This window comes from Poecilia mexicana, unplaced genomic scaffold, assembly GCF_051168715.1.
Source record: "Poecilia mexicana isolate PSO_F unplaced genomic scaffold, ASM5116871v1 scaffold_13, whole genome shotgun sequence".
NCBI lineage: Eukaryota > Metazoa > Chordata > Actinopteri > Cyprinodontiformes > Poeciliidae > Poecilia > Poecilia mexicana.
The window spans coordinates 4,158,713-4,185,948 of NW_028263382.1; the positions used below are offsets into that span (position 1 = coordinate 4,158,713).

General features: G+C 42.6%; 1 protein-coding gene and 1 long non-coding RNA gene across 2 annotated transcripts in view; one reads left to right on the forward strand and one right to left on the reverse strand.

Moving 5' to 3' along the window:
• LOC148155675 (uncharacterized) overlaps positions 1 to 27,236 on the forward strand; it is an 81,014-nt gene that overhangs the window by 43,175 nt on the left and 10,603 nt on the right. The window lies entirely within an intron of this gene.
• On the reverse strand, positions 18,721 to 26,616 carry LOC106908895 (uncharacterized). Its single transcript, XM_014975147.2, has 3 exons — positions 26,327 to 26,616; positions 24,769 to 24,846; positions 18,721 to 20,864 (listed from the first exon to the last, which is right to left on the reverse strand). The coding sequence occupies exons 1-3, from the start codon at positions 26,421 to 26,423 to the stop codon at positions 19,537 to 19,539; spliced, it is 1,503 nt and encodes a 500-aa protein (XP_014830633.1). The 5' UTR covers positions 26,424 to 26,616; the 3' UTR covers positions 18,721 to 19,536.

Consider the following 27,236-nt stretch of genomic DNA (forward strand, 5'->3'; position numbering starts at 1 on the left):
CCGACACCCTCGTGACCGGGGCCGTCTCCGGAGCTCGATGATCCAGGTCTCGGGTCGGTGGGACCGGGCCCAAAACGGTTAAAAATTCGTATAAATTCGGGGGAACGTCCTAGCGGAAATCGGAGACCACCAGAACCATCCGCGGACCGGCCCGGATCCGACGGTGTGCGGCTCGCCCGGGTTCCGGTCCGTTTGGACCGACTTATCGCGGGGCAAAGCCGGCCCGGTTTGACGCTAATCCTTTGGAGACCCGTAGAAGCTCGGGGGAAGGTCCTAGAGACGATCCGAGACCACCTCCGTGTTCAGGAGGCTCGGAGCTTTAAAACGGTATATGACATGCACGTATGGGGGGCCCCGATCTCCCAGGAGAGCCGGAAATGTCGTTTTCAGCCATCCGGAGGATAGACCTCCATAGGGAATGAATGGGAGACCACCCGACACTTCGGGCGGGCCTGGAGCCGCAAACTTGGTCCGATCTCCGCGTGCTTTGGAACCCTTGGAGGGTACGTCGGGGGCTAATTATCCCCCGAGTTGGAGACCCCTGGCCCTTATGGCTGGGTCTCCAGGGGGTCTCAAATCCGGGGCCCCCCAGGGCCGGGATCCAGGCCCTGGGGGGCGGGGGGCCCGGACCAACGGTGGCACACGGTCCGGGGGAAGGCCCCGGACCGACCCACCGAGTTACAGCCCTCTGGGACCTGGTTAAGGGGGTCTCCCGTGGGGGTCTTTGCCTCCGTCCCATAACCACCTCTTTCCTCTTAACCTCAACCTTTCCTAAATCTAACCTTAACCTTTGACCTTTCCTAAACTTAACAACTTCTTACCCTCTTAACCCTTGACCTTTCTTAAACCCAACCACTTTTTTCCTTTACTAAACTTTCCTTAACTGTCAATATAAAAAAATATATATATATATAAAAAAATATAAATTCATCTTATTATCTTAAATTAAGTTAAAAACATTTCTACAATTAAAAACCATTAAAGTAAAAACAATTAATACATAAAGAGAATTGAGATCACAAACAGAGAAAGACGAACTACAACGTGGAGGGTGGAGTCCAGGAGGGGAGGAGTCTATATATACATCTGAGCACCCCTCTCCCTCTCACTCATTCTCATTTGGATTAGGAACTCTGAAGCCTGAGCAGTGGACAGTTGTATTCCAACTTGACATTGAATTATAGTGCCTTCGCCTGAAGAAGACCTACATAGGTCGAAACGTCGCGATTTAGAGGCACTTTATTCACTCTTTAATTAAATTTTTTTTTTCTCTTCCCTCCCTTTTACTCTTACTTAAAAAATCTATCTTCCTTTCCCTCTTTTTCACTCTTAATAAATCTATCCTCTTTTCCTTCCTTTCTCCTTTCCTCCTTTCATTCTTACTTTCTTTAAAAAATTCATAAAAACAACAAAAAAACAAGAAAAATAAAAAATAAAAAAATAATAAAAAAAGATAAAAACATAAAAATATAAAAAAGAACATTAATACATTAATTATTTTATTATATAACCAACTATTAAAACATTTATTGACTAAGGAATAAAGCTGACTGGACAAAAAAAGAGATGTGGCAACAAGAGGAATGGCAGAGACAGGGACGTAGGGGTAGACAGACAACACGTCACCAAACACAGAACACATGGGGGGGTGAAATGAGGGGTAGGATGGACCGTGCACTCCCTGTTTTTAGGCAGGCTCAACCCTCTTTTTCTAACCCTAACCAAATTTTCTTAAATTTAACTAATTTTACTAAATTCTAAATCAAACCACATTTTCTTAATTATAATTCTAACCTACTGTTTTTTATTTAAATTTATTATTTTAAATTGTTTCCTCCCCTTTTAGTTTAATACCATAAGTGTCATGAACGGTGTGGTTGGTGGTGAGAATAATCGCTGAGACCCAGGTATGATGGTGATAATGATGGTTTTAATAGTGACAATAATCCACAAACAACAGTCCAGGACAGGCAGCACGGGAAAGAACTAGAGCACACAGCTAGTTACTGGTAGCACTGTCACGAAGTCTGATGCGGAGCTTAGTTGGCCAGGACTTAGCAGTACAACTGGCCAACTAGACAAACTGAGACAACAGACATAGACAATGACAAGGATCCGACAACGAACACAGACACAGGTGGGTTTAAATACACATGGGTAATCAGGGGAAATGAGACACACATGGGGAGCAATCAACGGGGAGGACAGGACCGAGACTCAGGAACAGGACTACACAGGAAAAAACTCAAAAATAAACACACAAAAACACGGATTCTGACAATAAGTTTCTGTTTTCAACGTAGTCACGAAGGGGGAGTTGACTTTACAGTTGAGGGCGGAGCCTTGCCCTGGGGAGAGCTTATAAATAGTGGGCTCTCTCTGCTCTCCTCTATTGCTGTTGTAGCTGCTGAAGTGGAAGGACCTCTCAGAGCTCATTCATGTTTAGTTTGGTGCCAGGCCTGATGAAGACCTTTTGAGAGGTCGAAACGTTGCTATTGGCACCACTACTTTCATTCCTTTCTAAATAAAAACTTTTCTTTAAAAAAATAAAAATAAAAAAAAAATAAAAAAAGTATAAAAAAATAACTCTTTAAAAAAAGATTTTAGAAAAATCTAGGTTTCCACATTTTTTGGGGGGTATGTTTTTTCTTTTTAAGTACTGTTAACAAAAGAGGAAACCCTCTTTCATTTCTTAAAATTTTACATTTATTTTTACGAGTTTATTTTTAATTTTTCAAAAAAAACAACAGTTAAACAAAAAACCACACACAAGACATTCAAGACATAAAAAATAAAATATAAAATGGACGAAAACTGGTCAACAGGTTGGACGACGTGGTCGCCGTCCAACACGTTTCCATAATCCAAACAGGGACAGGAACTGGTATGGTCCTCCGGGTCGGAGGGCGAGTGCTTCCTTCTCCTCTGGATGGAGGAGAGATCAGTTCCCCTATCCTAACCCTATATCTTTTCTACACCTAACCTCTCCCTGTTTTCCTCTATTCTTAACCCCAAACCTTTGCTCTAGCCTGAACCCAACTTCTTTATTTTTCATTAATAACTTTTTACATGAAAGATCTTTTCCATTTCATTAAATAAAATCCTTCATAAATATTAAATTAAAAAAAAAACATATACAAAAGGTAAAGAATTACAACTAACTGAATATAACACGGTTACACGAAGCGAAACGTTGAGGGAGGAGCCTAAGGTAGGAGGAGATTATATAAGGGGCAACAAACACGTCTCCCTCACTCTCTTGTGAGCCACAACAGTGAACCCACAGTGTTGAAGATAAGACAAACAATTACAATACTATTGTGTGCCTTTAGCCTGAGGAAGATAGAAAATACTGTCGAAACGTCGCGATAAGGCACACTTCCCTTTCAATTAAAAAAAGCATTTATTTCATTCACTTCATTTATTTCATTTTTTTTTTCATTTAAGTTAAAAAAATTTTTTAGTTCAATTATATTTTATTTTCTCTAAAAACTAAAAAATTACAAAAATAAAAAAGCATAGCAATTAATAAATAAGAGTTATACATCTGTGACATCACAATAAAATAAAGTATCTTTAAAAAAAAAAAAAAATTAAATACACATAATTTTTGTTGTATTTATATGTACGCAAGGATGTCTTGTATGTATGTATTTTATGTGTGAAAGTCCACTTAGTAAAAATATATCTGGGTCACAACTTTTACCGGAACTTATAAAAAGGATCAAAGGAAACGGAGGAGACAGAGAGAAGGGGGTGTGGCAGCACGCGGGGAAGAGACCCTAACCCTAAAAAAAACTAAAGGATGAATGATATAATTCCTTGATTCCAGGAAAACAATTGATTATTAAATGTAGCGGGCAGCTTGTAGCCGCTTCAGTGCGCTGATGTGTCCCCTCTTTCTTTTCATTTGAATTAAATCGTTTTTCTAGCATTGATGGTCATGCTTATTACTAAATTCGTATAAAAAGAAGTAAAAGAACTCACTTGAGCGTGTACATTTCCCGTTTATTCGAGGATTTTGTTACACATATACAGATTGACTAAAAGTAATAAAGCCTATTGGGTGAGATTGGGTGAGAAAGAAAATCAGACAAAAAAATGTGGAGACATGACTGGGAAGAAGTAAGGTATGGAAGATGGCGTAAGGAAAGATGGAATGATGGAACGGTGAGGTGGAAGGACCGTGCACCTCCTGTTCCCTGGAGGGGACAGAATAAACCCTTTCCTCCTAACCCTAACCCAGGTTGGCCTCCCTGTAGGTCCTGATTGTTTTTGCCACCCAGAGCTGTCGTGTCTTTTTGGCCTGAAGTACCTGGGGGCTTTATCCCTCCCAGAAAAACATGACTGTTGTTCTTTTCCCTGCAGCAGCGGATTCCTTATTGGCAACAAAGGGTCCTACCCCATAGTTTCATCCCCAGAAACACTTGCTGGATTTATTCGCGTTGCAGAAGAGGCTGGATTCTGCCACCTGGGCTTTGTAGAAACCCGGTGTGCAACCATTTCTAGACCGGGTTTGTTACATTTTTTAACAGATTTTTTTCTCTGTGTACACCAATTTCCTTTTAAATGTCAAGGACTCATCTTGGTGTTCTGATCTTGATGAGTCCTCTGCCGGTACCGAGTGGGAGGGCAGAAAAAGGTCCTGGCTGACGTCCCCGACGTTGGAGAGCGGTGACTCTCCTTCCGCCTGGTCCTCCGCGGACGAGTTCTCTGGGTCGCTGCCCGAATGTGACTCCTGGGCGTCCTTGTCCCCAACGTGCAAGGAACACTGTGCGGCTTGCGGACCGGCATCGGCCTGCGGAGATGAAAAGCGAAGAAAAAAACAGTCTGTTTGAGTTTGACTTGGCTTAAAGGTGTTGTAGGGGCTTCCGTTACAAAACTGCAAGACTCACATCGGTCGAGGTGGCCTGGATGCCTGGGAAGCTGGCCGCTCCCTTGAGGCCGGCGTCCAGCCAGGCCTCCTGAAGGACACTCCCGGGTCTGCACAGCCGGGTGCCATCGACAGAGTGAAAAAGGAAACGGGACGAGGACATCCCCGAGCAGCAAGAGGTCCGGGTTAGGCGGTCCAGCCAGCCGTACTCCTCCCGGTTCAAGTGAAATGACGCTGGGCCCCCCTGCTCTGTCCGCCTCTTGCTCGTCGACCTGGGGAAAAAAGGACGGATTGTTTTACCACGACCGCGAGAGGATGCGGATGTTGTTCGGAGCCCTCATTCTGACGAGTGGGGGGGAAGAAACTCACCAAAATCCTGAAGCCGGTCGTGTTCCTGAAGACTTCCGCGCAAGTTACATCCTCCTTTGTTGTGCAGGTGAGCACTGCGGGACTCTGCGGGAGGAGAGTTTTGATTAGATTTGTTAACAGGCAGTCTGATTTCGAACCGCTTTCGTTTCGGTCGTTTATCTCGGAAACGCCTGCCGCCGTTGACTTCACGGAACCTTGCCCGTTTTAAGGATCGATCCCGTTCCTTTTGTTGGCAACGATCTTGCATAGGAAAGACGTGTCTGAAGAGCCGCCTTACCGTGGAGGTCAGAGCTGAGTGCATCCAACGTCTCCCCTTTTCCGGAGGGCCGACTTGATCTCACTGATCTCTCCGGTGTCGAACGTGCGCTCTCTAGGCTACCGACGCTCTCAAGTCGGCTGAGCATTGACAGGAGCTCCTGATATTGGTCTGAGCTTATGTTGAAAATCAGAGAATCGTCGGAGACGTCGGGGCCGGCCGAAGGCTCGACAACGGGCAGGGAATGGCCGCAGGGAAGGAGGAGGGACTGATCAAAATCAGCATCTTCCAATGGTTGTAGATCCTTCAACGGGGAACAGAAAGTGAAAAATTTAGACTCTGTTTACCAGGTGCACAACAAACAGATCTTCCATCGAGATGCCGACACTCACTCGGTCGAATGGGCGACAAACTGATTAGAGCTCTCCAACCTGGTGGCAGATAGTTATCCATTCCTAGTTGTTTTTTTTCAGGAAGCAAAACCTGGTGGAAGCGATTCAAAGAATGCGGAAAAATTAAACAAGCGTGAAAAAACAAGGCAATTTCTCGTGTGTGTTTGTGTGTGTGTATATTATAAAGAGCAACGTGGAAAAAACATGCTGAAAAGGGTGACGGGGAAGGCAACATAAAACGCCCCCAGGTCCGTCGCCTCACCAGGGTAACCGTCCGGCCTCTTGATGTCGTCTGTGGAACTGGAAGAGATTGACACTGTTTAAAAAACATGTCACCACTCGGAGAGAAAGAGAGAGGGCAATGTGCGACAACTGGTCTGCGCTCAGGGGCAGAACATCAGGACCGTCGGGCATCCCCAGATAGCCGCGGAGGAGGCGTGCGGCATCCTCGGGAAGATGCGCCACATCCCTGGCTGCAATGTGGCGGACATCCTCGGCGGAGACCGACGGCAGACGGTAACTGGAAGACGGAGCGTTATGTTACGGTCCGTCCGATGAAAAACCGGTCGTCCAGCAGGTCCCTGCTGATTAGAGCGCCCGGCCTGATCTTTTGGAAATACAACTGCAGCAACTGCGGACGAAGGGAAGCAAAGGCGGTTGAAATTGAAATCGGCCGAGTAACACGGCCAGGGGTCATGCTTTGAACCGCGGCACAAAAAAAGAAAAAAAGAAATGAGAATAAATCTTACAACAGCGTCGTCCTCCGTAAGGGAAAATGACGTGGCCGGCTTCCCCTCGCCAGACGGCGTGTGAACCACGATGGTGTGACCGTCGTGGCTGGGGCGCCATTCTAACCACTCTTTGGCCTTGAAAACAAAAACGGGGCACGTGAGGAGCAAAAACAAGCACGTTCACAAAACTTCAATAGCAATTCTTCCAGACTCGGAGGAAGGCTTTTTGCTAACCGTTAGGTTCTCCACGGTCGATGGACTCAGCAGGAGCTTCAGGATAAGGACGGCCTCACAGTAGTACCAAAAACGAGTCTTTTCGGCATCTGTGACGTGCCGTCCTTCCTGAAGGGATTTGGTGAGAACCAAAATCTCTTGCTGAGCCCTCCGGAAGACGCGCTGGCAGTCGCCAGCACGGTGCTCGGGCCGATGGCAAGCTTTGGCTGGGACCTGCATTACGACAAGGGAAAAAAAAGTCAGTTACATTATTTCACGTCAACACCATCGACTGCTTGGTCTCTTGCAGTCGCTGGCATCTCTGCCAGAAACTGCAATCTCTTGCCTTTTTCCATGCTTTTTCAGTGAAGCCACCTCCTCCCCTGCGGCTTCTGGCCGCACCTGTTCCCCGGCGCAGGGGAGCGATCTCGCTGCCTCTGCCTGGAGGGCCAGCAGCTCTTCCTCTTTAGGCAAATTTACAACAATAAAATTGTTGTCGAGGAGGCGCCGCAGAAGGCCGTAGCGTCCAGCCGGTTCTGGGCACCACTGCCGTATTTCGGCAAAATCCCAGACCCGGCCCTTCTTGCTCCAGGCCTTCTGCGACACCCTGGCCGCTTTGACCTGCTCCCTTCTTGCCTCTTCCGATTGGCCGGCCATGCACCGCCTTGCCAAATGGGTCGGAAGGTACCGCTACGGCTCTCGGCATACGGGGCAATGAATAATCAAGCGGTCAGCTCTGATGTGGTACACGACAGCAAGAGGACAGGACAGAAAAAAAAGCACAAGACAAACAGGAGAACGGCAAGGGCTTTAATCACAAAAGAGAGTTGTGCATCGATCAAAACGTATTGATGTGTTACGAAACGAAAAGACGACGTGAGTTTGGGATCGAAAAGGTTCCTCCCGAAATTCCCTATAAGCATAAAAGCCCGATGAGCAGGCCTCACGGCACACTTACCTTTGAGTCTTTGGCATGGCCGCGATTTCACTACCAGGAGAGTGCAAAACGATCACAAAAACGATCCTGGAAAAAGAACACAATCAAGAAGTGAGAAGGAAGAACGACTTTAAAAAGCACAGAGCACCGTGGAAAAACAACATGCTGAAAATGTCAAAGCATATCTGTTGCGTCAACGAGGCAGTTCAGAGCGCTTCACTTCCATAGACCAAATGTACAAATCACTTCTTCAGACTTAAGTAAACACTGATGAAAATATTTTTAACTATATACGTTTACGAGTTTGCCATTATTCATATCTAAATGAAGTGCCTTTCAAACAATTTCAAGAATTCCAAGAACAAAATTTATTAGACAGTAAAGGGACACACTCTCTTTTTAATAAAAAATCATTAGTTTTAACAAAGAAAATTTAAATGTTTAACTATTTGTGGCCTATATGCAAATGTTCTTAACGGGACGGAACAAATTCAGAGAATGGAGAAAGAAAAAAAAACACATGTAACTATTAATCTCCCGAGCTAGCCCATTAATTTCTTATTGTCCAACATTTCAGTGTTGTAACAAAATATTTAAAACTTAAAAATATGAACGAATTTAACTTAATTTTTAGCCCCCGCAAACTCCACACACACACACACACACACACACACACGAATGACTCACCGACTGCCAGCGGGAGGTAGCGAAATGGAGCCAGGACTCCACCACCTCTGCTGCTACTGGCCTCCTGGTCCTCGTCCTCCTCCGAAGAGGTCTCCAGGCGGATCGCGGGTGGGGGGACGCCAGGCAGTCCCGCGGCCTGCTGCGGCAGCTGCAGCTGCTGAAGACGGGATAACAACAAAAAAATGAATTGATTCATTGGAAAAAAATGCATTTTTAGGTGCTGCCATTTCCGAGCAGCAGGGCTTGCTGCTCGCAAATGGCAGACTCCCTGCCTGCCGGACGTTCTGCTGCGAGAGGGCAGCAGGAGAACTCGCAGCCAGAAGTCAGTCCTGCTGGAAAGTTAAACACAGGTAGGTAACGTAGGTCATTGACTGTGGGAATGAATGTTACATACCTGCTCAAGGTAACTGATATGGTTCCTCTTCTTTTGTAGGCTCTTGGCCTGGATCCTCAACCTTTTTTGTAGCTCCAGGACCTCGGCCTGCAGCGCCTGGCAGTTGCCACAGGTGGCCGGCGGCGAGCCGCAGGGGGCACCCTCCCTCGCATCCTCCTCCTCTGGCTGCACGTCGAGGGAGGACATCATGGGAGGCTGCAGGTTTGTTGCTCTGAGGTCCCGGAGCTGCCTCATGGTGAAATCCTTTTTCACCTCAGTTATTTTTGCGAGCTCACCCGCCGCCATCTCGGGATGGCCCGTCTCGGACAGGTGAGTGTCAAGCCGAGAGCGGGCGTACCCACATCCCGGGATGGGGCAGGTGAGCCCACGGATGTTTACTCTCCTAGAACCATAATTCAGGAGGATTTTTCTCTCCTCCACATTTCAAATACAGTGCTTTGCAATTAGGTGCTTTCCGAGACACCGGAACTTGTAGTAGCAGATTGGGCACTCAGCAAGGGACTTTTGTGGGGCCATGTTCTCTTTCTCTATTGTCTGTGGATGAAAAATTAAATAAATATAAATGAAACTACTAAATAAAGGGTAAGTATCACATCTTTAAAAGTGTGGGAAAAGGGTGTTAGCTCCAGGGTAGCTTGCTACCACCCCGTGCGCTTGCTAGCTAGCTGACTGACTAGTTAGCCAGCCAGCCTACAATAAAGTTAAATAAAACTACAAAATGAAAGGTAAGTATCACATGTGGAAATGTGTGGGGAAAAGGGTGTTAGCTCCAGGGTAGCTTGCTACCACCACGTGCGCTAGCTAGCACGGTGGTGGCCATCCTGCAGCATGACTGTGCTGCAGGACGTCCAACATTCTGCAGCAGACAGTCATGCTGCAAGATGGTGGACATCCTGCTAGCTAGCTAGCCAGTGTTGAGAAAATAAATTTAAAATAAGCCAGTTTTAAAACTTAACATGTCTTGATTCAAATGGCCTAATTGTGGTTTTGAATTTAGTAATGTATTCTGACTTTTTGACCTTTATGTTACCTGTAGTTACAGCAGATTGTTTGCTAGGATCGTTTGAACTGCCTTTTGTCTGTGTGGGAAACAATCAGGAGAAGTTCCAGCTTTTCACACTCATCTGTGAAAGGCCGTAAACACGGCAGGAGTTTTTGGCTTGAGACAAAGGGTCAGAGATAGCTCCTGGTTGGATGAGCAAAGATACGCCTTATTTGAATAAATTAAAGAAAAGAAGATAAAACTTACACACAGTAACAGATTAGATTTGCTCTTGCAACTCTCCAAAGATGTCTTTGCACGTCTTTCTTTCCTTCTTTTCCAAGTCTGTCAGGTAAATGAATGTATGTCTCCGTTGTTCTGCAGTTTCTATGTAAGTTTATGCATTGTCTTATATTGGATTAAACTCTAATTCTGTGACGTCAACACGCATTGTTGTTTTCCTTGTGGCTACACGAGGCTCACCAAGAGGACCTGGGATCCAGAGGAAGAGAGAGCCAGACTTTTTCCAAAGTTAACCAATTTAAAAATTTCTTCCTTAACACCAGCCAGCCAGCACACGTGGTGGGAGCAAGCTACCCTGGAGCTGACACCTGTTTCCAAAACGGTTAAAAATTCGAAGGATTTATGCTTTAAAAGTTGCATTAAATGGGACTTCATATATTAAAAAAAGGAAAAAAAAGTTGCTTTATAAAAACGTTTTCTAGCTGCTGTCTTGTGGACAGCAGAAACACCTCTTTGCTCCAGGGTAGCTTGCTACCACCACCACTACCACCACATGTGCTAGCGCTAGCTCGCGCTAGCACATGTGGGGGTGGTAGCAAGCTAGCCTGGAGCCCACACCTGTTTCCACATGGTTAAAAATTCAGAGGTTTTATGCTTTAAAAGTTACCTTAACTTGACATGGTAATAAAGTTGCTTTTTAAACCCATTTCTATTCTAACTATCCATTACATTTCACATTAAATAAAAACTTACCTTCAATAGTTGAGCTCCTTGCTGCTGACAATGTCCATCGCTGTCTGTCTCTGTCGAGCACTGAACTGAGCTGCAAATTGCTGCACTCTGGCCACCTGCAATCAATGAACAGGTAACGCCCTGGGGAGGAACAAGGGGCGGGACTTTGCCAGCTGCTCACCTGCTGTCACAATTAACCAATTGGAGCTAACGTGACTGGAGAGGTGGAGTAGTTAAGATTATTGCCCTTCATACCGGGAGACATGGGTTCGATTGCAGCCTGGAACATCACTTTTTTTTTTGCTGTCTTCTTTCTTTCTTGCTTGCTTGCTTTCTTTGTTCCTTTCTTTTTTTATTTCTTGCTTTCTTGCTTTGCTGTTACTTTTATTTTTTTCATTACAGCTGCAATCATGTCTGTTATGTCCGCCATCCCGCAGTCCCGTTCCAGCAGATGGCTGGAACTTGCCCCCAGATCGGGGCACCGATCCCGGGCAGAGGCTCAGCCTTCTGGAGGAGCCCACAGACATCTCCGTATGTCTCGTGCCTCTGGTAAGGCAGCCATTTGGAAGCACCACCCCGTGGCTCCGCATGTCCGGGCCCGGATGCTGCTCGATGTCTACATTACGTGGTCGTAAGCTCACCCTGTCCGGTTATGACTACTACAGCCACCATGACGGAGCCAATTCATGGTGACTGGTCACCAGCATCTGACAGAGTAGAAGAAGGACCGACCACGACCCCTCCTCCTTCCACCATCACAACCAGAGGACACTGCCCCCCTTCCCCAACGCCAGCGGAGATCCTCCATCTCCTTGAATGACACGACCGCTGCATCATCAAGGATGATTCTGGGGACCTCTCCTCCTCACCTGCCTGCTCCTCCTTCTTCCCAACCTACAGTAGCAGCAGTTCCTGCCACCGAAGAGGACATCAGCAGCATCTCTGACCTCATCCAGGATGAGATCAAGAGATATCGGGCTTCAACTGCAACATCTCTCCCTCATGCCAAGACCTGCAACTCTGCACAGGAAGTGCAGAGTTGCAGGTAGAAGTTCTGAGACCTAGAACTTCTACTCCTCAACCTCAACACAGACTGGAAATCAGCACACAGACGCCTCACCTGAATAAAAAATGTGTTATTTTGGGGGACTCTAATGTGGCTAAGTTTCCAGAGTGGACTAGTCCAGATTTACAGGTGGACAGTTTTCCGGGTGCAAAATGGAGGCACCTGACCCACCTGTTTGACAGAGCTCCAGTGATGGAGAACGTTGAGCGCCTGATCCTCTCCATAGGCATCAACCACAGAGCCCAGAGGGACAAACGATCAGCTGTAAAAGAGATGAAAACGACACTGAGGTCAGCGAGAGTGAAATGCCCTAATGCAGAGATTTTTGTCCCTGCGATAAATTTCTCTCTGGCGTTACCCCTCCAACAACAGGTGACCCTCACTCATATGAACATTTATATTTCACAGCTGAGCCGATATATCCCAGCATTAGAGAGACGAGCCTTCTCAGTCACCAGTGATAATGTCCACTGGTCAAAGGCTACTGGGGCTCGCATCTTCAGCCACTGGAGCCAATGGTTAAAATAGAGGGCCCCAAAAGCTCGCTGAAGGAAGAGGGGCACTCTCAGATTGTAAATAATAACATATGTAATCTGTCTAAAACATTTATTCTTAGTGATGCATAGTGCTCCCTTCTAAACAGGGGTCTGACCTTCATCCCCTCTAAGGGCAATAATAAATTGAAGGAAGTTAAGATGCAGATGAGGTTTGATTTACAAAAATACCACAGAAGAATCAAACTAGCCATTTATTATAAAGATGAGAATGGAGATAACAATAACTTACCTTTTATGCCAGAGTCCGACTGGTCTCCTCCAATAAATGGCCCCCCAGAACCCAGTCAGAAGATTTTATTTACTTCCCAAAATACATAAAGACCCTAATCAATGGTCCAAAAAAAAACGAAATTCCACTGGGGAGGCCGATAGTTTCTGACTGTGGAAGCGAAACTTACAACACGGCAGAGTTAATTGATTATCTATACCCCTTATTTATTTTACATAAAAGCTATATAAAGGACACCTATGACTTTGTTGAAAATATCAAATTAATTTCTCTACCTCAGGACTCTATTTTATTTACTATTGACATTGACAGTTTGTACACTAATATTGACACAGAAGAAGGAATTAGATGCATTAAAAATACTTTTTTGAAATATCCAGATTCGAGGAGGCCAGATCGTGAACTCATACAATTATTAGAAATAAATTTGAAAAGGAACGATTTTATTTTTGATGGGCAGTTCTTCCTCCAAATTAAAGGCACAGCTATGGGCAAAAAATTTGCACCTGCCTATGCCAATATTTTCATGGCAAATTGGGAGGAAGGTGCCCTCAGTACATGCAGAAAAGCACCTCTGCACTTTCTGCGGTATTTAGACGACATCTGGGGCGTGTGGCCGCACTCTGAGGAGGACATTCATTCCTCCAACATCTCAATACACACAATCCATCCATTAAGGTTAAGTCCACTACCAGCGTTAAAGCGGTTGATTTCCTGGACACCACCACCTACAAATCAGAACATTTTGACACAACACATAAATTGGACATAAGTTTTTTTCAAACCCACTCTCCTATTCAAAACAAGCCACCACCCAAAACACACCTATGCTGGCCTCATCAAATCTCAGCTTCTCAGATTCCACAGAATCTGCACTAGGAAGATGGATTTTGAGGAGGCCACCAGAACTCTGTTTTCAGCTCTCACAAAAAGAGGCTAATCCAGAACCTTCCTGAGAGCATGCAGGAAGAGCTTCTTAGAGTCCAGACCTCCAGATTCGTAACCAATGATCCGGCTCATAACAACATTCTCCTCCTCAGTCTGGAAATTCATTTACAATATCAAACAGAATTTTACTAAATTCCAATCCGAAACCTCTTTACTTCCAAATTACAAAATAATTGCGGCCTACAAAAGAAACAAAAATTTAAAGGACTTCCTTGTCCGGGCTGAGGTCAAACCTTTGAAGAAACCTAAGGTCAAAGGTCAGAGTGGGTTCTTCAGGCAACTTCACTGGGTGCAGAACAAATTCAGCAACACAATTTTTAAATTAGACAAATCAGGAAACCCCAAATCCAAAAATTGTCTATTTAATTACCTGCCTACTTTGTAAGATCAATTAGGTGGAGGGAGTGAGGTGCAGCTTCTTGTATCTCTGATTCCTCACCTTGAACCCAAACCCAACCCAATCCTAACCATCCCCAACCCTAAACACCTAAAATATTCTGATAATTTTTTTTTAAATATTTTAATTGTTTTATCCTAAATTTTGACTTAAAAATTTTTTATTTCCTTTTCCATAAATGAGTGTTACTCTACGTACATAACTACTAGCCACACTCCTCTATCATATGAAATAACAGAATTCATACTACATCGCAATAAATCCTGTTGAGAGGAAAAATTCTTGAACTTTAAAAACCTTTTGACTCGTTAAATCCTCTCTATGCCCGTTTTCAGAAAAATGCTGTGCACAAAGACTGAGATCACGCAGAGATAACAGCGTCACAATAATCAGCATTTATTCAAGACAGATGCAGACTATGACCAGACAAACACATCACAAAACATTAGAAACCTCAGAGCACAAACACATGAATTTACCTGAGAGAGAAAAAGACAAAAGATGGAAACGACAAACAAAAAGCAAAGACGTCTTTGGAGAAGTTGCAAGCGCAAAATCTGATTTGTTACTTCTGTGTAGAAAGTTTTATAGTAAAAGGCGTATTCTTATCTTTAATTTATTCAAATAAGGCGTATCTTTGCTCCTCCAACCAGGAGCTATCTCTGACCCCTTATCTGAAGCCAGAAACCCCTGCCGTGTTTACGGCCTTTCACAGATGAGTGTGAAAAGCTACAACTTCTCCTGTATATACAGCAGCTTTGTTGGTAGCTGCTGGTTCTGCCCAGGCTGGGTCAGCCCCAGGAAGAACCCACCAGAGCCAAAAAAAAGTTTGTGAATCCAGAAAAAGGGCTGATTGCATCGAGGTTTGTTTCTGGAAGAACAACTAAGCAACTAGTTCCTCTCCAAATGCCCACCTTGGGCTGAGTCAGGCCGAGGGTGGGTGACTACACCTGACCAGACTGCTGGAACCACAACTTTTTAAATCTGGAAGCAAATCTTGATTTTGTCCGCTGGCTTAAGTCAAGGACCACAAAAAAGGAATTGCAATAAGTAAAGATTCTTTAACAAAAACAGAAAGTTTGAAAACAAATAACAATGACAAGACTAACAAATATATGAACTATTTACAAGAAGGAAAAACAAAGCAGAAAACCACACTGTAAAATACATGTTAATTGAACTATTTACAAAAATAAAAATAACTATTACAAAAAAAAAAATTATTTACAAAAAATAATTTTGTAAATAATTCCGACACTCCCACGCTCGTTTTTATCACTTGCAGTCAGACCAACCACTGCGTCTTCCTCCTGCAGGAATCCTGGTTTTTCTTGGGCCCCTTTTCGTCCATCATTTCCAGACCATCGGGGAGGTCCTCGAACACGAGGCAACGGCCCCGAATCTGGAGAGGTTGCATCTCCTTGTCCGCCAGAAAGCAAGCATTAGGGAAAATAAAGACAGAAAAAAAAATAAAAAAACTGTCACGCTGTCACTCAACCGTTTTCAAAAATAACTGTTTTGCTCACGCTTTGCATTTAAATTCTTAATGAAAGACACTGAAATAAATGCTGAACTATTTACAAGAAAAAAAGGTTAGAAACCCCCAGAGAGCCACGGAGCACGGTAGCGGCAACCTGGGAAAGACAGTTTTTTATGCACCGTCTGCCTTTTTGGAATTCAAATGCTTATTCGGCCAATGTCTGAATAAGTGGATTAAAGGAGTAATGAATGTGGTACAGACATATGTAAGTGTGCAGTTTTGGTATGTTTTTCCCCTCTCTCCCCTCAAAAAGTGAAAGATCCCATTTACAGAAAAGACGTTTGAAAACGTACAACTGTACAGACGAAATAAAATTATCACTAAAAAAAAAATTGGAGCGAGGCTGGTCTGTGGTGATTTGAGTTCTCTATATGTTTAGCTTAAGCTTTCCTGTGTGTTGTATTTCGATCTGTGTTTCCTGTGACTCTGTCGTCCCGTCTCCCTGGTGGCTTTCGCTGCCGCCTAGGAGCAGCCTGTCACCGCTGCAAAGTACAACAATCTCTGGCTTCTTCCTGGGCCCAGATGTGTTCGCAGAAACTGCAAAATGTGGGTGTAGGCAGAGGTTCTTGATCCTAAACTTGAAAATAATGTGAACGTATGCATCTTTTCTTTCCTACAAAGTGGATAAGCAGCAACTGGCCATTGCGAGGCACACAGACGGTGGTTAAAAAGAGGAAATGCCACACCGTTAATTAATTTCATTGAGTTTTTAACCGTAAAACAATTGAGAGGTTTTTGGTCAAAATATCTAAACAAAAGCTTCCCGTAAGTCTTTTTGTTCCTCAGCCTTCTTAAAGTTTAAACGAACCCTCGGAAATGTGGGTTCGGAATTTTACATGAAGCCAAACGAAATGCAGCCCCACCTGTGGCTGGAAACCCCATTTCCAGTTTAAAATGTGAACGTGTCTTAAGACCACATATTTGATTGCTGACAAGAATTATTCTCAACTTTTCTTTCTCCTTCACTTGACAACATCAGCAAAATGCTGGCCAAAAGTCTGAGAATTCAATTGCTCGTTGCTTTCTTTATTTCACAAACAAGAAGGTGGAAACTTAAACGAGAACGGAAAAATGAACAACATGCAGGTATTAAAAGTTCAAAGAATTTGGCCAAGAAAAACTTGGAGGAGAAAAACCAAAAAAGTGAATGAAAATCTGGCTGGAACTTGCCAACCTGGTGTGCTGCCCAGTCTTGTTTGTGAGAGTATCGGTTATTGTCTGGTTTTCTGCAGCTTTTTTCTACGGCTCGGTTTCGGTTTGCTTTCTGTGTAGCGTCCCAATTTTCTTTTAACTGTAGCCGAGTTTCCGTTAGAAAAAACAGCAATACTCATGACGGTCGAGTCGGTTGCTGCGTCGGGGTCACCAAAACTCCAGCGGCCTCCTCTGTGAAACAGTTAGAAATTTTCAACGTCCTTCCAAAAATCGGACGAAAAGGAAACGCGTAGATGGTACAATGAAAGCTCTTACCAGCTTCTGTGCGCACGTTCGATGTGCACCGGCATCTTCCTGGGCACCCCGACTTGCATCGTCTTCAGCTGCTGCAGAAAGCTGGAAATTTGTGCCTTCGAAAGTTTGCTGACCAACTTTGAGTACCACAACACTGCTAATCTCATCAGTGTTTCTCATTCTGGTGCTCAGCCACCCCTGCCCTGTATCTTTCAGGTGTTTCCCTTCTGCCACACCTAGATTGAATCTGTGGGTGATTAACAGGCTTCTGCAGTTCTTGATGGTCATGCAATCATTTGGATCAGCTGTTCTGGAAATCATCTAAAATCATTAACCAAATGTTATATTGTTATAGATTATTGTGATTCTTATTTAAAGTGTTCTAACTTCCTTCTGTGTGTATAAGCTGACCTTGAGGCCCCATCTGCCTTTTCGTCCTCATGTGAAACAATTAACTGTTTCCCAGACCTTAAATTATGTTTCCACAGGTGCCTTCTTACCAACCGGAATACTCCCTACCTTAGAAACTGCCTGTATGCAGAAAGAGTTTGTTTCTCCCGTGTTGCTTTCCTAACTTCCCTCTTTTCCTTGATAATAAAAGACAAGAACGCGCAGCGGGCACCTCGCTGGAGCAGTCCGCTGCATCTTCTCCTTTCATGAAAGCTTGGTAAAAACTCACATAAGTTGTCTGAGGTTCTTTTTACGTAGGTTGTCGAAAAATATCTATCAGCCTCCACCACCTGTCTTGGTCCACTGGGGAAGACGTCTCTAATCCTAAACCGATCAGCCAAGCTTATTTCAGTTGGGGTCCGAGCTCCAAATTTTAATTAATTCATGTCAAATTCAATGTTCCAATTGCAGCATTTTCTTTGTCTCTCTCCAGGTTGACATAAGTGACAGTGCACTAGAATTATAAAATAATCCTGCAGCTCAAAATCTCCACCGATAGACAATATTTCTCATCTATTTTTATTTTACTTAAATATTCCAGATATTTGACAAGCAATGTATTCTGTCATTATTTCTATGACAGAATACATTGGTACGCAAGGATGATTGCATACGAAGGATAATTGCAGTCATCCTTGTGTACTAGTTTGCACTTGCTTTCAAACATCTGGTTCAGCTTAAACTGCATTGCAGATGGTAAGTCAATACATTAACTTAACCTCCTCTTCTGCACTCTGATCATTGGCATATTTTGCATATTCATGAAGGCAGACATGCTAAATTGATTACATCTGCTATTCTGAGTTTGCTGATACATTCCTGTTATTTGAAGATCTGGTTTGCACAGGCTATCACATTTGCCCCTGTTATGTAGTGATGATGAAACAGGTTTTCTGAATCACTTTGAGACTGTTCCTCTAAAAGTAGGGTTAAGGTATTGAACTGCCTGGTACACTGAAAAAATAGCAACATCTAGTGGTTGTTTCAATGTACTACAGTTGACATGAATAAAATTGATAACTTCATTTAACTCATGAACCTGTGATTCATTCATACTACTTTCATTAAGCTCATGTTCTCAAAGAAAACCTGTTTTTGTAGTTTATATAAAATTGAAAGGAGGATGTTACAATAAACATGACCTCTTAATAGTCACACCTTGTTCAGTTGGACTGTAAATATTATTCCTCAAATTATTTTTTAAATTTTATTACTATCTGAGAAATTATAACTTTATGATGTGATGTCATGGTAGTGATTCATATAAGAGGCTTTGAGTACGATTCAAAGATTTTTATTAAAAAAGAAGAATCATTTCCACTATTTTTGGCTTCAGTCTGCTCCTCCTCCGGCTCACTACGTCTCCAGCTGTAGAGCAGACCCGCTCACATGGTACAGATGAATATCAGACTCTCACAAAAAGTTTTAAAAATACATAATCACTCAGCCTATCTAAACTCAGACTCTCATGGTCTTGAATCCATGCACACAAGGACTCAAGTTCAGACTCTCTCTCGAACTATATATCATTATTTTTAACTTGTATAAAAGGACATCCACCTTTCCAAAAACCTACAGTTTGGGTGGATATTCAGTCTCATTTTAAAGCCTTCAGAATAACTACAAGACCCGTCCATTTGGGGATTCCTGCGAATCAGTTCATGATGAGCTGTGTGTAACAAGCAGCTTGAGACACCAGAAAGAACGATGTCTCGTTTAGGAGTGTTCACTTGATTTCTGGCCTGTTGACAAAGCGATCAAAACACTGCATAACGACTCTTCTGCTTCATTTGCCTCTAAATTGTTTTGAGTAGGAAGTGTCAAGCAGCACATCACTAATGTATATACAAGCGTTGAAGGTCAGGACCGTAGAGTTTAATTCTATGTGCTATTTCATTAATGGTGAATTTGGGAAGCACTTTGGTCTACTCTACATTTAATGTACCATAGAAAGACATTTGACATTAAAACATTGAAAAAGTGCTTAAACAAATCCTTTCTTGATTGTATGTGAACTTTTTAACATCTATTTAATAGCAAAACAAAAGTTAACAGCACATTAAAAAAATCATAAAATCTGATTATACTTTGACTTTAATTGGCAAACTGAGATGTTTCTTGTACAGTGGTGTTAGTGTGGCTATTTAAGTGCGTCTTTTCATTAAGTCTTTGACATTTGTTGTCCCCTGTGTGGACTCTCTGGTGTGTTTTTAAGCTGCTCTTATGGCTAAATGTTTGTGCACAAGTATCACACTCGTATGGTTTCTCACCAGTATGGACTCTCATGTGTGTGTTTAAAGTCGTTTTATGATTAAATGTCTGTCCACAGACATCACAGCCAAACGGTTTCTCTCCTGTGTGGATTCTCATGTGTGTATTTAAATTAATCTTTTGGCTGAATTTCTGTCCACAGACATCACAGCCAAATGGTTTCTCTCCTGTATGGATTCGGTGATGTGTGTTTAAGTTGGTCTTATGGCTAAATGTTTGTCCACAGACATCACACCCGAACGGTTTGTCTCCTGTATGTGTTCTCCGGTGTGTATTTAAATGTGCCTTTCGGCTGAACCTTTGTCCACAAACATCACAACCAAAAGGTTTCTCACCTGCATGGATTCTCATGTGCGTGTTCAAATTGATCTTTTGACTAAATCTTTGAGCACAAACATGACACCTGAACGGTTTGTCTCCTGTGTGAGTTTTCATGTGTGTGTTTAGGTTGGTCTTGTGGCTAAAAGTCTGTCCACAGACGTCACATCCAAACGGTTTCTCACCAGTGTGGATTCTCATGTGTGTGCTTACATGCGACTTCCGACTAAATACCTGACCACAGATATCACAGCCAAATGGCTTCTCCCCCGTGTGAATCGTCATGTGTGTGTCGAGATGTATTTTTAACCGAAAGTTTTGTCCACAAACATCACAGCAAAAAGGTTTCTCTCCTGTGTGAACTCTTATGTGTCGGTTTAAATCTGTCCTTAGTTTAAATTGTTTTGCACAAAAATCACAAAAAAATGGTTTCTGCACACGTTTTGAGTCATCCTCTTCATCCTCATTACTGACTTCAGTCTCTGAAGAGGAGGAAGTTTCTACAGAAGTGTTTCCCTTCAGGGTCCTGCTGAACTCTACTCCTCCATGGACACCCTCATCAGTTTCAGCTTTCATCTGGTCTGCTGTGCTGCTGCTTGGAATGTCTCTGTCCACAATTTGTTGATGTTGAAGAGGAGTCTCCTCTTCATCTTCACCCTTAATGAGAACTGCAGTGACTTTGTCCTTCCCTTTGAGCTTTTCTTCCTCCAGACCAATCCCGAGTTCTTCCAGTTCTTCCTTGATGAAGGAAGACGGGTGGGTAACAGCTAGATTATTTTCTTGTGGAGCTTCTTTTTTAATTAGAATTCTCTGTTGAACATCTGCAGGAACCTCTGAAACACAAAGTGGACATTGCTTTCTTTTTAATGCTTCATGTATGAGATCTGAAATAACTCAAATATAAAAAATGTGACTGAACAGGAAAGGTCAGACGAGATGACGAAGTAAATCGCAAAGCTTTATGTGAAGAATTCTAGAGATGCGAAGAACAAGAACAAAGTTCTTTCTGGCCTTGATATTTCATACACAAAAACTCAAGTGTAAACTCTTGGGAAGTCCTCATAGGTCTGTCCCACTGCAGCATTTGTAAATATTGATGAACAATAGTAATTCTCAGCCCATTCCTGTTATCTGTACAATTACAAAAGTCTGCTGTAAATACCACAGCTGCTGCAGAAGACTCTGCTGCATGCATGGGGAGAACACAATTGATTACAATAAAATCTTAAAACAAAAATACATTTCTCTGCCACACCCATCCATTGCACTTACCCAAGCTCATATTTTGGCTAGAATTACTATGAGTGACATTGCATATGAATCCAGGTCACTCAGGCATTGGCTGCTCAGTGAGCTCATTCTGTTTGGAGCTTTGGTTATTTTGTAGTTTGATTTGATTCACGTTTCTTTACTATTTCCTGTTAGTTTCTTACTTTGGTTAAATCAGTCTTGTTCCCGTTTTTCTTTAATTCACTCCTTTCTCTGGAATCCTAGCTTATGTTTGTTTCTAATTATTATTTACTCTAGTTTTATTATGTTTAGTTTGCTTTTCTGCTAGATTTATTTTGTGGTTTTCTGTGTGCTCTCTCTCCGCTCACACCTGCAGTCAGTTAGCCAATCAGCTCGGCTCCATTGTTCCAGTATTTAATCTTCCTCTTTCTCAGTCACTCCTCACTGGTTCCTCTGTTACTTCCCTGGTTTCCCTGTATTTTCCTCATGTCTCCTGGCTGATTTTTTGTTTGGGATTATTTTGTTAGACTGGTTTCCCATGTTTTTACAAGTTTGTTTTTCCTCATCATTTTTCATTAAATATTCAAAATCACTTGCTGCCTCTATGTCAGTGCATTTGGGTAGATGGGAATAAATTTAAGTCCCATCTGCCCCACAGATTCCAGTTAGTGTGTATGATGCATCTTCTTACTCCAGGGTTACTGGTGGAGTACCACAGGGCTCTGTTCTTGGACCAAATCCTGCCTTTTCTTCTCAGTGTTGTTACTGGAACTTGGAGAGAGCAGGATTCCTTGGCACTGATGGTGTTAAAGCACATTTTGTTTAAGGTGCCAAAACAAAATGCTTGTATTCCTCTGTAACAAACTTCAGATAACATTTTTCTGCTCCTAGTTTCACTGTTTAACCCTCCTGCAGTCTTAAGACATAGGACACCTGGACTGGCTGTTAATATTTCACTTCAGGTATAAATGCTACTATGTGATCTGGCAATAAATTCACCTAATTTAGACATGAAACATGCAAAACAGCAGCTATTCAGTCAAACGGATTGAAAAACCTGAAATCACTAAAATAATATTTAACAGTAAGGCTCTCAGCCATAAATTATACAGGAGTCAAATAAATCTCACAACACAGATATTAAATAATGTCAAGAAAAAGGAAACATTCATTAAAGTCAAATGCATCAAAATAAACAATCCTGAGTTACTGAATCAAAACTTCCTGAGAGCGGCTCTGATTGGCTAGCTGAGTAACACTGGCTCTGATTGGCTAGCTGAGTAACACTGGCTCTGATTGGCTAGCTGAGTAACACTGGCTCTGATTGGCTAGCTGAGTAACACTGGCTCTGATTGGCTAGCTGAGTAACACTGGCTCTGATTGGCTAGCTGAGTAACACTGGCTCTGATTGGCTAGCTGACTAATCCTGGCTCTGATTGGCTAGCTGAGTAACACTGGCTCTGATTGGCTAGCTGACTAATCCTGGCTCTGATTGGCTAGCTGACTAATCCTGGCTCTGATTGGCTAGCTGAGTAACACTGGCTCTGATTGGCTAGCTGAGTAACACTGGCTCTGATTGGCTAGCTGACTAATCCTGGCTCTGATTGGCTAGCTGAGTAACACCGGCTCTGATTGGCTAGCTGAGTAACACTGGCTCTGATTGGCTAGCTGACTAATCCTGGCTCTGATTGGCTAGCTGAGTAACGCTGGCTCTGATTCGTTGCATCTGACTGAGCTGAGTAATTCTAAATGGTATTCAGTGGTAGGAGGAGACAGGATTGATTTGTTCTTTTCAGAGCTCATCCGTCTCATGTTAGGAAACAGCGAAAGTTTTATGTAAAATCTTTTCTTTTTTTAAGTTAGATGCTGCAGCTTTAAGAAGACGTTCGGTGAGAGTCACTACCAGGTGGAGCAGAAGCGAAGCTCCATCTGTGAAATATTACTACCTGTAGCATAGCAGCGGTTCAACAGCGAGAGCAGAACCAGCGTCTTACACTGTTAGCTGGTTGACTTTAATTATTTTTCGGGTTATTTGTTTAGCTTTCTGACCATTATGCTCTTCTGGGTGAGTGTTGGTAGCCGTATGCTGCTTTATCTGTTGTCTGACCTTCTGGATGTCTTTTTTCCCTGCAGTGAGCCTCAATGTAACCAAACTCCGTCAATTGTTTGTTTTTTAAATGTCATGTTAGATCAGTTGCGTTGATGCATTATGATGTGCTTCAGGTATTTTTGCGATGTAACACGCAAACGTCCCCATTCATTCAGGGCATTGAAGTTCCTCACCACATTGCTTAGGACTAGTTGTTGCGTCCCTGCACAGTGTGAAGGAAAGAGATGAGCTGCACAGGCAGGCTGCAGAGTGAGATACAGGCGATCAGTTTGTGTGATTAGCAACAAGAGTCAGTGATCAGCAATCACTGATCATACACTTTCACAGAAATCAGCTGATTATGATCGGTGGCCGATCGATTGGCACACTTAGTTATATCCATCCATAAACCCTGATAAATAAAATCATAATGGAAAATACATAATACCGCCCCTTCAATTAATCACTTACAAGTAAATATTGCCTTGATTTGGCATTAATTTAAAACAAGGTCATGTGTAATAATAATGCAATATGGTCAAAGATTTGGGTCCATTTAGGAAAAAAGTTAGTCACAGTGCAACTAGAGCAAAAAGTTATTCTAGACCTCAATATTGAAGACTCAGGCAATAATATGTGAAGCGGCAACTCTGCGGCAAACCACCTACAGTCAGAGCAGAGTAGACCAGTTCCACTCTGCGTTCATGGTGCTAATGAATCACATAGGAGCCAAGCTGAGAAATGCTCACCAAGTTCAATATTCCACCTCCTGACTCACCACCAGGGGGCGTGTCATGAGATGGTTTTATACTCTGACGTAAACTGGACCACCGGAACCAATAGGAAAACTTAACTGCAACTCCACTGTTAATCCGAGGAAGATACTGAGATGGTATTAGGCCAAATATTATACAGTAATGACCGTTTGAAGAGTAACAAAAGATGGCACCTGTAAGGACCAATTTATGCAGTTTATAAAGGAATAAAAGGTTGACTTGAGGTTTATTTACTCTTTAATTCCCATCTGAACTTCTCAAACTCCTTACAATCCAGACTAACATGCAAAGGAAATGTCCAAGTAAGCATTTCTGTCAGAGTCCCTGTCTGATGCTACATTAAAATTAATGTCATGAAATTAAATAATACATAAAATTTCATCACAATTACGTGATCTACATCAGTGCTTTTCAACCCTGGTCCTCAAGGCATACTACCCTGTATGCTTTAGGCATTTCCCTGTTACAGCTCAAGACTTCAATTGATGGCTGATTAAGAAGCTTTTGCTTAACTGCAATCCTCTGAATCCAGTGTGTTAAAACAGGAAAACATCTAAAACCTGCAGGGCAGTGTGACTGAAGGACCAGGGTTGGGAAACGTTGATCTAGATTATTATTGTTCTGGTTCACAGTTTAACTCACCAATGATGTTCCAGAGGCTGCAGTCTCTCTCATCAGTTTTTCCTGACAGCAACAGATATTTTGTCCCAACCTGAGTTTCTGCAAGGCAGCAGTGAAATGTTGCTTTAACAGAGTTATGGTAGTAAAACTATGATGTCCTCATAACAAATCACCTGAAAACACACATGGCTTGTTTCTCCAGATACAAATGGGTCAACACATACAGCTACTGTCCTAAAGCTCGTATCAGGATCTGCTGACAGGTCTGAATACACAGAGGTATCCAGACCTCAAGGTGCTAGCCTAAACTTGGCTAGGCTAACACACTGTCTGAAACAGCAGCAACATGTAGGACCAGGGTCAGCCTGCTGTATTTAGGTCAGTCATCAGGAGGGGATTCATCTAAACCGCACAGAATAGTACCCCTACCTCAACCCAACTAAAGCACTTTACAAAAAAAGTCATTGGCCTGGTCCCAATACTCACACTTCCAACCTTGTTCCGTTGTGTCCTTCAGATGTGCGTTCATGTTGAAGGGTTTGAGTATAGTGTGATTCTCCATATCCAGCCCTTACCCCGCCCCTTTTGGGTCCTACTTCCACCTTTACGCTGAATCCAGATAAAATGTGTTACCTACAATTCATCACTGCATGGGATGTTTTGAAGTAAAAGGTGGAAATATGGGAATGTTTTTGTCTTTATTAGAAATTTTTAAAAATGATATGTGTGTTGACAACACACACATCATTAACAAAACAGTTTGATGCAATAAACTGAGCAGAAAAAATAAACAGTCACACTAACTATGGAGAAATGAAACAGAAAATGTCACAAACCCAAGAGGAATTTCAAATCCTAAATTTAGCAATTAACATATTGGTATACAATTTGGGCTTTTGTGTTACATTTAAGCACTTCCTTACATAAAATTATTTCACAAAAAAAGTTAAAGATGGAGATGATTTTTTTAGGAAACAGTATTTTCCTGTTAGAAGACTGAATTGTATTATACTGAAACTTGAAAGCGGAATAAATGTATTGTACAAGATCCAGTTTTGAAAATCTTTGTAAAAACATTAATGAAGTTGCAATTGGAAAAAAAAAGTTTGTTATTTCAATATCTCAGTCACAAAGCGCACAGGAATTGATATTTATATAGAATTTTATTTGCAGAAATTCATTCCAGGGTAAATTTCATACATAATTCTGAAATTATTTTTTTTTGTGGGAGTCGAAAAATGTATACATTTATTAGTTCTTATTTTCTTTAGAGATTTTATGATTTTTAAACAAACGTTTCCTCTCAGTGTACAGAAGAAAAATCACGTTAGTGTTATCGATTTGCAATTTTTGTCTATAGTCACAGCTCTTCACAATCAGAGATGGTTCTTTTTGACCAACAGCTGAATTTGTGATCATGTCTATAATAGCAGGAGGAATTGCCTTTAAGACGGTTAAATTGAATGTTCGTACATTTTAATGTCTTTTTTTTTTTTTTTCAAAATCAGTGCGAGAATTGGGACCGGGCCATTTAAATGGACCTAACCCCATCACCCCTTTCTAGTAAATATAAACAAACCCGATCGGTGCAGCCGAGGTTCGAAAGTCGGATCCAGACTTTCGTGCCTCTGCTCCGCTACTCCATCCGAACGTTGTTTGACCCGCCGGGTCCGCATCTCTGTTGAATCCAATCCGTCCAAGTCCTCCACTAACAACTACCAAGCAAACAGAACCGAACCGAACCGAAGCCGTCCCTCCGTTTCCCAGGTAGAACTCATGCTGCTAATGCTAACAAGTTAGCTAACATTCTTCCGGGGCGGAAATACAGGAAGTGCCGCTCTTCTTCTTGATTTTTATTGGCGGTTGGTAAACCCCCCCAAAAAACATTAAGTAGCAATACCGCCACCTGTTGGTGAATGTGGTGATTGTGAATCTATCTATCTATCCAACCATCCATCTATCCAGACCAGGGATGGGCAACTCCAGGCCTCTCCTGCAACTTTTAGATGTGCCTCAACTTCGACACACCTGAGTCAAATAATGAGGTCGTTAGCAGGACTCTGGAGAACCTGACTGCACTGAGGAGGAGATTCAGCTGTTGGATTGAAGTGTGTTGGACCAGGGAGAGATCTAAGAGCTGCAGGAAACCGACCCTCCAGGACCAGGATTACCCACCCCTAATCTAGACAGACAGACATACATAAATCTGTACACATATATAAATATTAACATGCATACATTCACACACACTTATGCCTATTATTCTATGAAACTATTTAGTTTTCTTTAAAGATTGAATAATTGTTTTTGTTTACTACCTACGTTCTTTTTCAATGTATCTACTAACTAAACATTTCCTTTTTTTTCAAACTCTCTCCTCACAGCTTCTCTCTCTATCATATATATGACATTTTAATTTATTTTTTCTATTGTTTCTTGTTTTTAAAACTGGTTACATTTACTGCTTTTGTATTTTAAAATGTGTATCT